Source organism: Anopheles funestus, chromosome 2RL (assembly GCF_943734845.2).
Source record: "Anopheles funestus chromosome 2RL, idAnoFuneDA-416_04, whole genome shotgun sequence".
NCBI lineage: Eukaryota > Metazoa > Arthropoda > Insecta > Diptera > Culicidae > Anopheles > Anopheles funestus.
In genome coordinates this window covers 92,010,756-92,029,272 of record NC_064598.1, presented here as the reverse complement: position 1 = coordinate 92,029,272, position 18,517 = coordinate 92,010,756, and the positions used below count along the sequence as shown (strand labels likewise).

The 18,517-nt window shown below is 41.0% G+C and overlaps 3 protein-coding genes across 3 annotated transcripts in view; 1 reads left to right on the top strand and 2 right to left on the bottom strand.

Annotated features, from left to right (window-relative positions):
- The window catches only part of LOC125766234 (vesicular glutamate transporter 1), a 28,337-nt gene extending 20,136 nt beyond the window's left edge, over window positions 1-8,201 (bottom strand). Inside the window, exons 1-2 of the mRNA XM_049432003.1 lie at window positions 7,542-8,201; window positions 6,276-6,534 (exon numbers count right to left, since the gene is read on the bottom strand). Coding sequence (XP_049287960.1) covers window positions 6,276-6,325 — 50 coding nt within the window. The 5' untranslated portion in view covers window positions 6,326-6,534; window positions 7,542-8,201. The remainder of the gene's footprint in view (window positions 1-6,275; window positions 6,535-7,541) is intronic.
- A 1,346-nt stretch (window positions 8,202-9,547) lies between these two features.
- Window positions 9,548-12,532, bottom strand: LOC125766268 (uncharacterized). Its single transcript, XM_049432064.1, has 3 exons — window positions 11,216-12,532; window positions 10,806-11,134; window positions 9,548-10,694 (listed from the first exon to the last, which is right to left on the bottom strand). The coding sequence occupies exons 1-3, from the start codon at window positions 11,263-11,265 to the stop codon at window positions 10,207-10,209; spliced, it is 867 nt and encodes a 288-aa protein (XP_049288021.1). The 5' UTR covers window positions 11,266-12,532; the 3' UTR covers window positions 9,548-10,206.
- A 2,769-nt stretch (window positions 12,533-15,301) lies between these two features.
- On the top strand, window positions 15,302-16,875 carry LOC125766278 (uncharacterized). Its single transcript, XM_049432078.1, has 3 exons — window positions 15,302-15,689; window positions 15,764-16,054; window positions 16,223-16,875. Coding segments are annotated over exons 1-3 (534 nt in total). The 5' UTR covers window positions 15,302-15,448; the 3' UTR covers window positions 16,225-16,875.
- The last annotated feature ends 1,642 nt before the right edge of the window (window positions 16,876-18,517 follow it).

Sequence of the window (18,517 nt, the reverse complement as noted above, 5' to 3'; positions counted from 1 at the left end):
GGTGCGACACAAGTGTGTATCGATGACTCTCGAGCATGTCGCAAACTGTGTATGATCTTGCTGCTTACCGGCTGCTCGTGGAAAACTTCACCCTCTCCACACGGAGCAGGGCAGCGAAGCACCACAATGGAATGGCCTTAGCAACAGCATCCAACAACGAGAATATCTCCTATTAAAGGTAGAAAAATCAAGCATCACGGAAGGACACTTTTCATACAACGATACTATCTCGAGAAGGATCTTGTGACGATAGAAATCTAAGGACATCCAATGGTAGAAGTGGATGGTCCATTTTACAACGATTACCAGTAGCGAACAAAAACAAACCCCGCCTGCCAAAATGGGAGTTTTGATCTTCACCATTAAAAAAAAACGGAAAGCAGAAGGGAAAAAACCCATTTCCCATTTGTTCCCATACGTCCAGCCACATCTGGCCAGTGTGCCGGACGACAACAATCACTATAATGGTGGTCAGTTGCAATTTATCTAATTGGACTTTTGCTGCTGCCTATAATGTCCCTTGCCCAATGTTGCAAGTTCACGCTGATAGGAAATATTTTAAACTTACTAACCTGTCCTGTCTAGCGCCTCCAACCAACGGGGAACGCTTTTGCTTCTCTTTTGACTAACAAATCAATTTCATGCTTCACTTGCTTTAATTAATCACACCATCAGTTACGCACCGTTTTGTGTCTCGGAAGAGCAAAGGAAACCCCTGAAGCTTCGTTCTATATCGATTTAAAAAAATAATATATATAATACCACAATTTATGATCAACGTCATCATCATTTTGCAACAAAGTTTAAGTCCACCCTTCGATTCGTTCCGGGGGGTCGTTTCGTATTTTTCTCAATCGAACTCGCCGGTCTAGGAGTTAGTTTCCGGACCATGAATTTTTCACCAGAGCAGAAAAAAAATAGTCACGAAGGATAAGAAAAATATGAAAAATTGTATTCCCTTTTTTTGGTTTTAAAACCCAAGTTATGTGTAAACTTTATAATAAGTGTATCTAGCTTCTTAAGGCTTGCAACTACTACCAGTCGAGTTTATGTGAAAATTTTGCCCATTTTTACAATTTTCTTTCCTCGTCCCCGTTGAAATACCTTCTCCGCTTTCCCATCTCAGCTTGTGGTAAATTGTAAATCCGATTATAACTTTGCTTGCACATTCTTTTTCATCTTGCAATTTATGGGACCGCAATCGCCCAACCGACCGAACCAGTTTACTCCAGTGTTTTAGACCTTTGTGGACACTTTTCTTCTGCTACGATTTTATTAACATGATACCGTTTCAGCGTCCGAAGCATAATCGCATCGGTGCTGATTACTCAAAAAAAAAAGAAAAACTTGCATCAGTAAGTGGATTTTCTAACGCTTTTATCTACTTCAAATGATGATTTACTGTGAAGTATGACATTTTTCAATTCGATATTTATATACAATGAAGATCGGTTTTGCTTCATTCAAAATCGTTTGCCAAGTTGGGGAGTGGAATGCGTGAAAATATTTCTTCGCAATATCGTCTTCCAATTGTCGGCGTGTTTCAGTCAGTCGTCAATATTTTTATTGAAGGATAATAAATAAAATAAAAAAACACGTTTTTTGGATATCGGAAATACACACCCAAACCGAACGAAGGAAAAAAAGCCCCGAAAACAACCATTTCCGATCCATTTTCTTTGGAGAACTTCATAAACCACTCGAGAGCTAAACTGTGCGAGAGTGAAAGTACGTGACCGAAATGACTAAAAACCATCCTATGGAAAGTGAAACGGCCACTATTCCACCTCACCTTACCCATCCCCCTTTTTTCCCCGCCAGTTCCACAGTTTAGGGCTCATTTTGATAAAATTTGTTCTCCAACGTATTGAATGTTAATGCACCGCACGAATCACCACCCTTGGTTCTGATGCTCGTAGTTATTTTATTTTTATTTGCTCCGGTTTCGCAATTACTTCCACCGATGACATTATTACATCCGGTATCGTTTTTTTGTCAAGCTACGATCCGTACAAGGCGCGTGCCGGCGTGTCAGTGTCGTCACATGATTTTCCTTCAGCTCGGCCTAATGTTAGGCTCTATATTGATTTGTGTGTGTGTGGGTGCAGAAGGAAATGGATGAGGGTGAACAGAGAAGGATGGTAATCAATATTACCGAAGATTAAGAACCTGCTCGACAAATACACTCACTAGTGCAAATATCATCGGGCGCATTTGTTAAAATATGTAAATTGATAGACATTTATGCAAAGAAGCGATCGTTACGTTCCTTCATATCGTTGGTCACCCTAGGGAAGTGAGAACAATTTGTTCTTTACAGTAAATAATTGCAAAATTGTACATTTTAGCTTATCTTTTTCAAGATCATTTAAAAATTATTTAACAAATCAATTTATATTACTCACTACGAGAAGTTCTTTTTGTTCTTGATGCCTTAATTATATTTAAAACGATGTTATAACAAATAGGTTTGAAAAGTTCTTTACATAAGATTGGTCTTCACACCTTCATCCCCACGGGTTCTTCGCAAAAACATTACGACAATAACACCATTTACACATCGTTTTTGCGTAAAAAGCAAATGGAACTCGGTCGGTACAACAATGAAGTCCATTAACGTGATTAAATTGCTTCGGTTGTTGAAACGGCTCATCCGTCGCGATTCCCTGTCTCTTCGAACGTTTCCGGGATTTTCCATCTTACCACCAAAAGGGGGAACGTGGTCTACCTGCACCACAGAACAATCAAACACTGATGTCGTTTTTGTTGACGCAATCGTTCCGCACTGGCAGCTAGCTAGTGTCCTGTGGAACTAAGCTAAACTATACCGTTAAAAAGGGGTAACTTCCTATTCTATCCCCCTTTCATTTTCTTGCCATGTTTTCCATTGCTTTGTGGAAATTCAACGGCACGAAGAACAAGCACATTTTTTTTATTTACACACAATAGTCTGAATCCCATTTCCCATGGATGGGAAAGATGGTTACGAGCATTCACTAATGTTGCTAAACTCATTTACCATCACCGTGGCCACATCGAGGGTGATAAGTAAATGCAGATTGGTAACCGTTAAAAACAATTACCACATTGGGTTACGGATGTTTTCCCTTGATCAACCCTTTATATCATGGATGTGACTTTTCCATTTTGGAGTGAAAAATAGTTTGAAAGAGATAAAAATGTAAATAAAAAAATTGTGTTCTACAGTTCTGGAAGCAACTCTTGTTAGCGGATTTATTGATTGACCGAGTTTCCGAATTCTCATAACGTGCGTTCCGGGCGAACTACGAACCAAACGCATTGTGCGACCACTTCAACACAGACAATCGCACCAGCATCCAGCAGAATAAACAACACCAACAGCTCGTCCCATTGAATACTGGAGCCGCCAAAAAGTCGCCAGTCTCGCCAAAAAGTCTGGCAATTCTTTTTTATAGCTGCGGACATACGATTTGGATTCGCGCCAAAGGGAGACAACTACGCGAATAATTCTAGTTGTGCGTGACGTAAAGTTCTGAGCCATAGAACATGAGTATATTTCGGTTCGGATCTTTAACGTTTCTTCGTTCCGTTTTTCTTGGTGCACAGCAGTATCATAGGCAGGCTACTTCCACCCTTGTGAGAAATGAAATAACATCGGTTATTAGTGCTCTTGTCGCCAACCCGTCGGAAAACTCTTCCCGTTTTGTTGGTTCTTCCTACGTTCGATTTTTTTGGACTTCTTTCAATAGTATACGCAAAGCGGTTGCAGGGAAAAACTGTACAGCCAGGCAAGTTTGACCAAGGGAGAAAACATCTCTCAGTAAGATGCTGTAGATATCGCTTCGTGGCGCCATCGAGCCGGTACAACCGAAATGATAAATCGTTTTCAGTGCAACATGATGCCGGTGAGAGAAAAACGGGGGAAAAGCGGCCAAATTTGGATGGTTCTATTCATAACGACACGATGCAAAGAACAGTTTATGCTGGACATATATCGAATCGACTATTGAATATTTATGATCCTTTCAAGAAGGAACAATAAAAATGTCCTATTCAAATGAAGACTGCTGAAATGTTTTTTTTCCTTTTTGGCACTTTTCTTTAGAATTTTTTTTAAATTAGAAATTAAAAACTCTGTTCTGGCTGATAACAGCAAATCAAAACTGTGTCTAATAAACCCTGACATCTAGACAACGCGTCGTTAATTGTTACCAAGTTCCAAACCATCATAAATCTGCGCATCTCAGCAGGGTGGCCCTTTGGAGCTCCCGCAGCGAAAGGTTTTATAACGCCTCCCAATATCTCTAACCTGAGCTTGTTCTTATTGTTTCTTGAACTCCCCGGTAAGGGTTTCGCCAAACAGGGAAGCAAAAACAAAACACAAACATCTAAACAAATTGTTCCCCGGGGGTCGAATTAGACGACTCTGCCGGTTTGACGGTCGATGATGGTGGAAAACAACTTCACTTAAAGATTTGAACATTTTTCCCGACCACTCGATACCTGTGAAAACTGGGCTTGATGTCTTTTTCTGTGGCAGATCCGTCCGGAAAACCAATAGCTGCGAACATAGTGTCCGCATTAGCGCTAGCGTAGCGTAACGAAATTGGCATCAGCACGTGCCGTTTGATGCGTTGTGGCGTCGCTCATATTGTCACGGTTACACGCTTCATACCACTTGCCGACTACTGTTTACAGCCATGCTCACTTTATCATGTTCCCCTTTTTTATATAAACCCATCATGATTGGCGCTTAGACGAATGTATTCATCGTACCTCAAAAAAACCGTATCATATTTAAAATTTATGTTCCTTCTCTGGGCAATGGAAGTTCTTTGATTTTTTGACACATAATTTTGATACATTTCTTGGCACATGAATGCTCTTGCGGAGCACAAACGCTAATATTCGGAGTGGAGATTTCACTTCATTAAATAGTGCCCTGAAGCCACAGCAAAAGGACCCAACGCCATTTGTTCCCTTCTTCTCCATCTCTCCAGCAGCGAAACTCTGCCACGAGCGCTTTTGCATAAATCTCTTTAGCTGCGAGACGTTCGGAATGCATACGGCAACACCGGAAGCTGAGCCAACACGGAAACACCCTTTTCTCGTACCAGTGCTTAATTAAATTCAAAATGCGTCCATCAACCGTCAGCAAGGACTCCACCCAGCAAATGCAGGCCCACTCTATGCGAGTTTTCCGATCGAACACTGCCTGCCAGCAGCGTTTAGATATTGTGTTGTTATTGTCCTTTCGAGTCCTTTCTTTTTTTTCACTTTACATGGGACAAAGTTTTCCAGCGAGGGAGGGAAAACACTTCCACCTTTCCCCCGCAGGAAACCCCTTTTACTGCCGATGTACCGTTGTGCTGGTAAATAATCTGCCCATTAGGATCCCCATTAGGCGGTATTATCATAAGCAAATTCTATTAAACAGGACGATAAGGACGGCACAGCAGCCAGCCAGCAAGTGGTATGGAAAATTCTACGTCGGAAAATCCCTTTTCTCGCTGGAAAGCGCCCCGACTGCAGAGATGCAAAGCATTTACCCGTGAGTGGGCGTTACCGATGAAAGCGAAACATGTACTTTAGTCATTTATAAACAAATCCTCCCAATCTATGCGGCAGTCGTTTCACAGTCGACCCAGTGGTGGTGTGGGGCGGCTAGGCAACGAAACGTTTAAAAATGATACAAATCCTTAGCTTTGTAAAGAGATCTATTGCAATTCAATCCGCTTAAAATGGATAGCATTTGCTGGGAAGGAAGATTGTTCAGCATCCTCTTTTAAAGAAAACATTTTTTTCGTATAAACAAGCTGCAAAAAACTTCTAGCTAGTCTTCTCGAAATGTAATGTATCCTTGAGATTTGTTAAGATAATTATTTACGGCGTAATATTAATTTGCTTAAAAATATTTGCTATAATGCACGGTCCATTTAACATCAAATTTCTGCACCACGTCAAAACAGTTGCTGCCGAAGTCGAGCATCGAAAATGCAATAGGCGCATCAAATCGGATCAGGAACCGTATTTCATAATTTTTGCCGTTGCGCTTGAGAAAGCCTACAGCATTCCCCGTGAGTTAACTGAGCCATATTTCTCAAGGATGTACCATGCTCGATAGATTGTAGTAGATAACAGTTTTCGGTTTACAAAACATCGTACAAAAAGCCGCTCACGCTACGCTCATTGTGCGTTCGAGTGGATCCCAAATCCGGATTACAAATGCTTCCCCACATTTGCTTTGGTACGTTCCCATGTTGTGCGGCGGGGGTTTTTTTTTCGATACTTACCCACCGAAAACGTTGGACGCCCGGTCCTTGAGATCTGCAAAGCCCGGCATTGTGTGCTGTTGCTAAGTAACTGAGGCTAGCCGCTCAGGTGGTGATTACCGGATGATGTAAGGCCTAAAACCGAAGCAGTTTTTTTGTATTTCTTCTCGTCTAATGTACTGCTAATGTGTGCTGAACAATGATGTTGATAACGAGCGATACGTTCGCCGCGTGGTTCTAGTGAGCTGTGGTAGCCTGTTTCATGATCTCGAAGGATATCCTATTCATGATGCATTAGTTAAAGATGGAAATAAATCATTATTAAAAATAAAGATAACATATTAAATGTTAAGTATTGTCAACTATTTACAGTAAAGTTATTTAAAAGTAACCCATTTAGAACTAAGTGAATGTGGTATAGGAGAGATTTCTAACAGTATAGACGGGTTTGTGCTCTCTACTCCATTTCCCTTCATCCTTCTCCTTTGTGGAGCCTATGACCAATATTGTTTATATTTAAGGGTTCTAGAGTCGACCTTGTTTTCAGTGAGACGGGGTTTTGAAAAGAAAGTTTATCAAATTTGTTGACTTGAATTAGGTATCATAAATTTGTTTTCTTATTTGTTTTGTACTATAAAATCACTGATCATCACTTCAAAATCTCCTTTTGTCCGAATATCCTTATATCAGGTACCGTGGGTATGTTGCGAATAGCCTTCTTTCTTGTCAGTGTAACAACAACTAACCAACAAAGTTTTGCAGAGTATAGCAATAAATAACTAAAAAACTTATGCCCAACAAACCCTAACCAGAAGATTTGAAATTTAATTTCAACTTACATGTATTCCAAAAGAAATTAGAGATCTAAAATTATCTTTTGATTTTACAAGATCAGGTGGACAATTTTAATTCTATTTAACTATAAATACAAATTAAACTAAAAAAGAAGTAATGTATGCTATAAATGCTATAAAAATAGATACTATTTACTGAACAAAGTTGTATTTTAGTAAAATAAAAAAGTAGGGAGTTATATGTTGAAACATTTGATGGATGTTTTACTTCTGCGATGAAACAGAAAACTTTATGTTACACAACACTTTTTCCATAGGATGGATTTTCCATCAGGGATGATCAGCAACGGACATGCTCTATGACCTCCGGTAGGTTGATCATGCGCACAAGCTCTACACATTTTTTAAGGTCTGCGCAAACTATTCGCCATATTTTAGGTGCCCATTCTAGTACATTTTCCTAATGCTAATATTACAAATTTTCTTGACTCACCGAATATGATGCAAATCAGCTTGTTCAGGCTCATCTGTTAGGATTGTTTGTTTGACGATCGTAGCACAGGAGTGGATAGCGCAAATAGCAGTACATATACTGCTTCTCGCACTTTTGCCACCAAAAGCTGCCCCAAAACCACAACCACAATGACCACAACTACACACCTACGCACGTACGGGAACTCACGGACCAGCGGGATCGAATGCACAGACAACCTAGAACTGCATTGAATTCCATCTTTTGCTTTGCTTTCACCCGCGATACAGCATTATTGGTTTGTGAGTTACACTCAGGACGGTGGCCTGTCACTGCACCAGGAACTGCACACGGTCAACGGCCCCGACAGCACCGACGCACGGACGCACGCACATTACCTCCCACACACACACACGGACGCACCGGACCCGACCCGCCGCAGGTCCACCGACCCAGGAGGACCCCAGCTCACCACAGTAGCACCCAGGCAACTGTGCGACCCACCCCGTGGTAAGGATGGTCCGCTAGTAGCGCAACCGATCTGCTTGCATCCAACTGAACTGTCAGCGACGGACTCCGGTTCGAACTGCTACGCACTGGTACCGCACTAGCCCGACGACGGTTAGCAATCGTCTGGTTCGGGCCCAGGTCCTGGATCGTCCTTGTCTGGCATCTTCCGGCAAATAGCGATACAGTCGGCTCAGCTCTCCCGGACCAGCTGCGCTCTCATTTCTTCCATCGTAGTCGATGGCCTGCTCTAGCCAACGGCTGCCATACCTTCCATACAGGTGACGCATGCGTCGAACGGACATTTCCACTTTTGCTCCCCAGGACAAACATGAAAGCCACTCGTTTATATTAGCGTTTTTGCAGCTGTGTTAGAAGAATCTCTTCCCCCCATTATACACAAACACATACGCACACACCTTCCCAACGACGGCCACTCAGAAGCATCCGAAATCTTGCGGCCCATGTTTCAGGGTGGCAACAGTAGCTAGTATACTGTTTGTACTACCTTACATAATGGTCCACACCGTTTACGCCAATCGACAGACGGCGAAGGTGGAGCTCAGATGCGCTTAAGGCACGGTATCGTATCCTTGCTACGCTTATGTACAACTTGCCATCGTTCGCATGGATACAAACTCCCGCTTTCCCGCTTTTCACGACAAAATGTAACGTTTTTTTTGTCCACGTCGATGATTGCTGATAAAATCCTACACACAGTTCCAGCGAAACCGCAATGGCTTCCGACCTTCGTTCGGACCCCGTTGGTAAAATGCACAATATAGTGGGTGATGGGTGTTGCTTTTTTTTTATTTGCTTTTTATTTTGACATCCTTTTTATTACACATTCATATAGTGATTCGAACATTTCTGTCTGGTTTTTGTGCTGGTGAAAGTTTAGTGGAAATCACATTACCGGCTAGACGCCGTGTTTAATGGAAAAGTAGACTTTATTTAAACGCAAATAGAAGAAGAAAAAAAACCAAATGGAAATGGTTAATTTTAGCATTCGCTTTTGTCCTCACATCACACCAACGGTGGAACCAATCTGTATGATGGGAAATGTCACCTTTTGCTTTGTAAAATTATAAATGGAACGGCATTATTTCACGTACCAAAACTGTGAGAACAAAAGGGGTGGATTTTATTTATAGAATTGATCTTAAAGTAGCAATGCTTTTTTCTGAATTTGCTTAAAAGTATTCGTGTTAGTATGTAATTGAAATTGCTTAACACCTCTTTGGTAGTTTAACATATAAATGCTTTTGCTACATTTTACTTTTAAAATCCTTCTTCATTTCTTGCAGTGTTCTAGGTAACTGGTGATTGACTTTATTGGTCATATTTGAAATCCTTAAATAAGGTTTTATGTTAAAATTATACCTTTGATTTAATCATCATAACAAACGGAACGCCCAATTAAAATAATTATAGCTCAATGCAGCATTGCAACATTTTATCAAACTTTTATGTTTCATTATAATTTATGTTATAACATCCTTTTTATGCTTCTACTAATTACAATGTTACCCATTCGTTTATGTTGTAAATCCTGATCATATGCATACATTTTTACTACAAAGGAGATAGTAGAAGATTCATTGATGTGCAAGTCCATGTTTGACTCATGTTGCTAGAGCAAGAACCATGATTCACGACTGGACACAGTTATCTGTTGGAAATTGTTGGAAACAGGTGACCAGCGGCTTCGCAAAAATCAATTAACACAGAGGTTGTGTAAACCTGGGAGATTATACCATTGAATTTAGTCTCAAATCTTCCTATCTTTTCAATATGCACCCGCGTCTCAGTATTCACTTTCTCCTCATTAAGAAACAATCCGCATTGAGGAACAATGAAGAAGTCGTTGATAGACTCAAATGCAGGAATCGCTGATAAACCCAAATTAAGATGTAGTCATATCTTTGTTACAAACACTAGAAAGGACAAAATACAAGATCTTCTAATCTGTAATCTGTTAAGTAAAGTATATACACCATTACGTAGAATAATTTTTATTTTATCTTGTTAGTACGATTATCATTCGGCATACTTCTCAAACAAGTTTTCGCACAAAAACTTGAAGGAAATTCTCACATTGACTATCATGCAAGGAACTGTTGAACTGCATGAATCTCTCAATCTTTATACACATCCTCTAAGAAGAACTCCCTCCCGCTTATATCAAACCTGTCATAGGATTTCCTGCCGGTAGTGGAACAGGTACTGCCGACATAGCACCAGGGACTGCGGCCATTGGACTAGCGCCTCCCGGCATTGGAACAGGGAGATGAGACATTGGACCAGCGGCTGCCGACATAGCTCCTGGGACTGCGGCCATTGGACCAGCGCCTCCCGGCATTGGAACAGCGCCTATCGCACCTGTTGGAACCATTCCTCCTCCAGTTAAGGCATTACCACCAGAATACGGTGCTACCATTCCTGTGGCATGCGAAGCGTCCGGAAGAGAATTGACTACTGGAACACCGGTACCTCCCGGATGTAAATAGCTTGTAGCACTTGCAGGATTATTCAGATCGGGAACCAGACCTCCCGTTGGAACCAGATTCGAATGTGGCGGATTTAATGCATTTAAAGGATTATCATTCCCCGGCATTAGTTTACTCGTTGGTAACGCATTCAACATATTGGTTGGTGATAGTAAACCTGCATGAAGCATATTTACCAGAAGTAAATGTAATAAGAGAGAGAATATATGTGATTAACACTCTTTCATCGTTTTGCAACAGTTTTGATGAGCTTTTAAAAGTTACGTACTGCGATACATTGCAAGTAGCTGTAGGAACAGGAAAATACCACCCTGCGCGGGTACCGTCCGCTTCTGCTTCATGCCGGTGCTTGTACTGTCCACCATCTGCTTAACGATCGATTGCCATGTTTTCGACACTTGATTCTCTATCACCTGCTTCGGTGTGATGATCGCCTTGTCCGTTGTATCGCCCCCAATATCCTCACTCATCAGATCGTTTGGTAGCAATCCTACGGATGCCTCCCATTCTTCGTTGGACGCAGCTTTTTCAATCGTAAGCACTACGACGAAAAGCGTAGTTATGAGCACTATCACACGAGATGAACGCACCATTTTGCTGTAACACAGAAGCATAAGCATGCATTACACCACCGCAACACTGAAACTTCACCAAACGTTTAACCGCGTACTAACTTACCGGACACATTCGGGCTGGCTACTGAAACGTGCCGCGGCATGCGTTTGCATCTTAAGTAGTTGGTTGGAAAAGTAGCCTGCGTTTATCAGGATGAGCGTGTGGCTACGGCACTACAGACGGTAAACAATCCGTACGACGCGCGGCTCTATGAACGAGTGCGCAACCGAATGCATCCTCCAGTTCCGTATCGGATGACTATTTTTTCTCTTTCCTTTTCGTACATACAATGGAAAACGTGCAGAGCTAATCATTTATACCACTTATCAATGTACTTTGTACTGCAAAAAATGACTCTAGACATGGTACTAGAGTTTAAAGCGCAGAATGAAGTTGATTCTTAACCGCTTTGTATAAAAAAAAATAAAGCAAAACAACGTAATCAAGAATGGTCGGATGTGTGTTTGTGGTTCTGTTTTTACTTGATGACAAGTACAACAGCATGTAAAACTGTTACCAAATGGTCCTGGGGGGAAAGTAACAACACTAAGCTTTTCTGTGCTATTCTTTGTGGTGAAGTCATCGAGTAGCGATATTAAACACATCGACTGCTACTATCAATCATAGTGTTCATCGCGTACGCTGCTTGTTCATCATAAACGTATACATAATTCTTATCCAATCTTATCAGTGTGGCACACTCGATTTAATCCCGGGTTGTCGTTTTTTTTTTTGTTGTGCTCTCATTTCTTTTATTCCATCCTACCGGCACGTAGTATCGCGAGATACATTTAAAACCGTACGAAGTTCTGCTGACATTCTTTGCCAATCCGATACCCATCCCATCGTACACGGTCGATACGGTCGATCGCAAACCGACACGCGTCCAAGGCATTCCCAGAACTTCTTCCCCAACCATGCAACTGTGTGGGGTGCCAACTTATTGCCACTTCACTCCTGGCCCTATCCGAGGATAGATCCGCTCCATTCATTCCCACGCAACCACGATAGAGCAATAACTTTCTTCTCGATTTATGCCAGAAGCAAGAAGGGCGAGAAAAACCGGCAGTAGGAAACCTTTTGGCAAAAGATGCATGCAGCAAAGCAAACCGTCCATGCGTCATCCTTTTCATCCCTGCCAAAAAGTCGTTGCCGTGGTCGAGCGTACGAATTGTTTGCTTCATTCGCCCACCCACCCACGAGCCTATCGACGGCTGTTATGGCTGTTTGTCCATGAGCGATGACTGCAGACACGGTCGGATGTTGACAACATTGCTCGAATCTTTTCCACCTCGGTCACGGGCGGAAGTTAATAAAGTCGTTCAAACAGTCACTTAACAGTAACTCGAGCACTAAAGAATGTAATGAGCACTCTAGCGAGGGAGTAGAGCGGTTGGAAGGCATTCTTCTAGAATATTTCCCCAAAAACGGGCCACCATTTTTTTATTGGCTTGTTTTTTTTATTGCTGCCATAATGTTTAAATATTGTGCGATATTTCACATTAATGCTTCGTTTGCAAAAGTTTGAAACTATTTAACGCAACAGCTTTATTTTATTCTCTCTTTTTTGCTTGATTACCATAGAAACTACCATGCACGCATCTATGGAATGCGTAAATTTGCTCTCTCAAAAGTGCATAACTCGTGCTTGCTGAATCGAGTTTTTTCCCCATAGTAACGCTCTGTGTGTTGATGAACTAAGCACGTGGCAAAAAAGGTATTTTATTATCACTTTGATTTTTGGGGTAGACGGCAACATGAAGATGTTAAATACAGAAACCTTTACTGAAACCAACTTAAATTTAGTTTAGTATTGATTTTCTACTGATATTTCGAAATATGTTACTAAATGTGGACGTTATGTTTACTTCTTGATTTATAAAACGTACAAAACGCATAAACGAGGCAATCCCTAATGATACACAAATAAATTGAATGACTCTTCATAATTAGATAATGATTTGAGTGCACATTTTAGTGAATTCAAAAGATATTGAATTTTCATTTACAACCATTTTGTTACGAAACAATTATAAACAATTTTGATATATGTACAATATCTGCTTTTTCTACCGTTTTTATGTATGTTAAATAATGGTACTAAAAAATCACTACAAACACTCATCTTCTGCTCAATACTAAACATTTTATAGTATTAAATAGTTAAGCAAATTATACCAGTTTTGTAAACTGGCTTCATAAGCTTCAAACGGTGAAGCTCTTCAACAAGAAATACCATCTTATTCTAATGAGTTCTAATTTCCTTCCGTGTGAATCTGGTATTTGCATGTCTTATGTAACCACCACCAATGGCATGTGATAAGGAATTTTACATCCATCGTTCATCAGCTTCATGGTGCTAAGATTCACATTCGTACCGCCGTAAGCTGCATCAGCCTTGAATCGCTATGAAAACGTACCCAGTATTTGCAATACCCGCTGCCTTCGGAATCACTTTTTAATGACACGCGAACTAATTTACAGCGGAAAACTGTTCACCCGCATCTCCACCCACACTCGTGCACAGGGCCGTTCGGGAAAATCTGCACCCAACATTTCCCACCGTTCCCCGCTCGACTTCTCGTCCCGGACAGCCGTCCAGTACAGCCTTCTAAACTCCGCCTACTCCGGTGTGATTCTATGTACCAGCGCGACGTAATGTTACGTTCGCATCATTTGCCCCAGAAATGGCCCCCGTTGATATGGATACATTCTGGGTTGCCATTTTCGGTTTGCCAGCGAGCTTTTGCCCCAAACGCCGGGAAAACTCGGACGGCTGCGAACGAAAAAGAGCACTGCAAAGTTGAGCGTTTGCGTACGACAGAACCTTTTTCGGGGAGATTACGCCATACTGCGTGTGTTTCTTGTGGAAAATGCGAGCACCAGTTCTGGCAAGGAACATTGAAAAAAGAGAAACAAAACACTGCATAATTCTATGCGCTGTGTATCGATTTTTCGTGTGCCTTACTATTTGGCAATGGATGGCCAGGCCACTGCCCACGCTATGGTGAACAATTTCTGCAATTTCTTTTGCAACGGCATGGAATGGGTCTTGCAATCCTTTTGGTTTGCATTTATACTTTGCATGTTGATTATTATTTTAGAATACTTGGAATTCTTATAGTATAATAATAAACATAGTAACATTAAAAAATTAACAATTAACATTAATATAGTCATCTGTATCTGCTGGTTATTATTATCACGGATATCATTATAATATGCATGAAAGTTTTGATGAAGAGCAAATAAATCAAACTGCTACGTGTTTCCTCTTTTACTATATAATTTAATACTTTCATGTTCACTCATTTCATCGAAATTGCTGATACTGAAATTGTTAAATTGGGGCGACCCAGTGGTGTATGTGGTAGCGAAAATGGTCTTACACAACAGAACCGGCTATCAAATCCCATCCGGATCATTCCCCCCATAGAAAAGATTGACTATCCAGCTGCGTGGTAAAAATAAGTCGAATAAACCAGAAGCAGGTCGACATGGTCATAAAGCTAAGAAAATAGAACTATAAATTGTGTTTTACATTTCATTTTGTTAAATCATTTAAGTGTGTAAAAAGCGTGTAAGTAAAGCTATTTTTAAAAGTGACAATGAGTCCATGATTTTATTTTTAATTTAACAATATGAAACATTGAGCCAGCAAGCTTTGCAATATCAATTAAATAAAGCGGTAGAAAATATGTCTTGCAGACAACAATAATTAATATAGCAATTTTATTTAAACTATTATAAATTCAGTTGTACATAAAATGTATGAAAAATAGCTGCGAGTTTTTAAAACATCGAGCATTTTCACAATGTCCGTACATAAACCCTGTATTTCGTTTTAAGGGTGCTTTTATATCATGGAAAGCTTTGTTTTATGGCAACGCTATAATTTTTCTACATGCGTTACGTTATCTGTGTCTTGGCTAAACGCGGATAGAAAGAGCGTTACCGAAACGTTACGTTATTCAAATTTTTAATTGCGAAAAGGTTTTATTTCGACAAATTACGATAAGAATTTTACAATATTTTACGTATTCAATTTTATTTTTAAAAAACTTTAAATATAAAAAATGAAATCGGAATAACCCGTTACCTACAAAGCAAACACAGCAATCGTTGATTTATTTTGAGGTAATCCACAGAAGTCATTTGTTCAATAATTTTTTTTATACACATTGAAGAAGAAAACCCCAATATTTCGCAGTTTTATTAAAAAATTAATTCAAAGTGTTCTTTTTTTTTATTGAACAATAATAATAAAGTGGTGTTCCGTTGACAACTGGAAACGTTATGAGCGCCAACAGCATAAACTTGCACGACATCCGACTCAAACTGTTCGGCCCAACGTTGGACGATTCCGTACTGTATGGGATTGATCGCGTAATTAGCTACTTAGTACGGAGTGGAAAAGGCAACAAAGGACCACGGAAAACGGAAAGCTTCTATCGGTCCTGTGAAGCTTTGCCCGTGCACGAAGGCACAACCCGATTTCCTCAGCTCCTAGCACCGAAGCTTTCCACCGAAGAAATGGGTACGTACGGTGTTTATCATCCGAAACAAGCGTGTTGTTATATGAATCATACTTTTCCTCCTTTGTCGTCCTAGATATGATCATTGACGCAATTGCCCAGTCTCGCCGCAACAGTCTGAAACTCAGAAGAAAAGTGACAACTACCAGCAAGGAGAATTCGGAACCCAAGTTACGTCGTACCCGGTGGGCCATCGCAAGAATCAACGAGTTTGACGATGGTGGGAAAACGTACGAAATTATGAAGCCACTAGATGGGACACCGCTACCGGCGATGTCGCAGGATACGGAAATTGTTTTCGCCGTACTGCAAAACGGGAACACACTCTCGTACCGGATCCATCGGCCGAACGCAGCCATTGCTGATTGTGCGTATTTTATAGTTCGTAACTTTTTCTTCCCTCACACACAAAGCAGCAAGCAATCAGAGTGGAAATTGTGTAAAGAACATCATCTTTTTTTCCTTTTTATTTTTGCTTGACTTTATCTGCTTCTCTATTGTAGCTCAATTTAAGTTTTTGTTCTTACATCAACAGAATGAAATCAACACACACGCACACACAAAACCAGAAAAAATAAAACACCCGGCATGTTCTACTGTGATCAGTTGTCTCACAGCAAATGGGATGAAAATGATAACAACATTCAAAACGCAGTCGTGCGCAATAGACAAGCAGACAGTGAAATGGTTTTGCGACGCGCGTGTATCCCTGTCTGCGTGCAAATGTTGCAACCAAAAACTGGCAACGGAACTATTTACTGCAAAAGGAAAAACCTTTCGCCCGAACCACATTGAAGGACTGTAGAGAAATACAAAATTTAATCTTTGAAAGTGATAACCTATCGACAGCATCAAGTTTTTGGTCGTCTGTCGATTGCTGCCCGATACGTTGCACAATTTTATTATGGTCCATAAAGCAAGCTTCTAGTGCATTTCGGGATACATTTTCAAGCATGAAGCAGCCGTATGGGGATATTCACTTGAGAAAGAATGCAGTCAACTGCAGTAAAGCAATCCTTTGATAGACACATTGGCAGGGCAGCGAATGGCATGGAAACGAAAGAAACCATTGAAACAATTCAATCTTTTCCACTCGACAGATGGTTCCCATTAGGAGAATCCTGAGCCATAACTATGTCAACCAATCTGATGTTACTGGCATCAATAAAAATTTTCCGTTTAGCTTAACGTTACTATTTTATAAATGCTTCATATTGCACACATTTGTCACAAACGTAAGAGACATATTTCATATATCATTCACGTGCCAGAACTTAACATTTATCGAGCCAATGTTATTTATCATTTGCTTCATGCGAGACAAGAAAATCAATTTCGAGAAATATTTACTCATCGGCTCTGATGTTCAGACACAGACAGACTTGCTTTTCACCTCGGCCTCTGCCCAAAACCACCCATAGCTCTGTGTGCCCTTCGTAGGGCTAAACGATGCGAAGAGTACAACAATCAAGCACACAACTGCATCTCGACAACCGACCACTTGCTCCAATTGTTGGTAAACACACACACACACAAACACTCGTCCAGGCTTTCGCCGATCAAACCGAAACCGAAAGCATACATCAAGCGCACAGACAGATGGACAGATGTTTTATTAACCCTTTTCCCAAGCTTTTGTCTTGTCCCTTTCTTAACTCTCCCGCCACACCGTAACTCGTCCGACCAAAAAGGGCCGGTTTCGCAATTTAGGCGCCATTCTTCACCCAAACGAAATAAAAAAAACACAAACCCTCCCTCCCCAGTCGAATCGGCAAAGCGATAGCGTGTGCGAGTGTGTGAAGACTTTCGGGGAATCCTGTATCGCTACACGCTACACATTGTCTGCCGTACGGCACAAACCCGAACCGAAGGGCAAGGGCTTACGAGGGATGCGATTCGATCGGCCCGGGACCTGGTTATTATTATTTAATAAGCAGCTATAGCACCAACCCGGCACCCTACCAGTGATCGTTCCCTGCTGTCTTGGCGATCGACTGACACGCGGAGCGGACTATTTGGTAGCCAGCCAGTAGCTGGAAGAATGACCGAAAATGACCGAAAAATTGCTTCTTGTCCGGAAAACGCAGTCCTGCAGTTTTGCGGGAGGTGGAGCACAAATTTGCTACAATCAACAGTCCGATTGATTTATTACGCAAAATGCTTATAATTCGCGGATACATTTTCTTTCGATTGACACCAGTCTTTGTGGATCACCGCGGTGGAACGAATGTGTGAATAAAAATTGGGTCTTACTATTGGGTCTACACGTAAGTTTCTAGCGTTTTAAAAACAGACACCACCGATTTTTGTATTTGAGGTCTGGGATCTTTTCGGTCCTTCTGTTTGCCCAGCAAAGCAAGTTCGGTATATGGTGGGATCACAAGAATGTCATATATTATGAGCTGTTTACAAGGGATCAAACCATCAGTAAAACATATTATCGAACGGCCAAACGACTTGAATATATGAGAACACACACATGTCAGGAATCCTTCCACCATGACTTAATTACTTACTCTTGACCTACTGCAGGAGTCCTCTAAACCGCTTACGGCAAAGTGCCGTCGTCTGCCAATCCATTATCCTGGCCTTACTGACATTAACTTTTCATCTTGTCCATGTACAAGACCTAGAAAGGACTTTACGGGCAGGGTTGTCCGGTGTCATTCGAATGACATTTCGAGCTCACCGGAGCCTGAGGAGTGAGATCACCGTACATCTCATCGAGCTACGACGATTTGGAGAATAGTGAATAAAAATGTCTCACACTCTTAATTTTTCACAATAAAGCCCTAAAAACTATACAAACATATTTGTACACCCAACACTA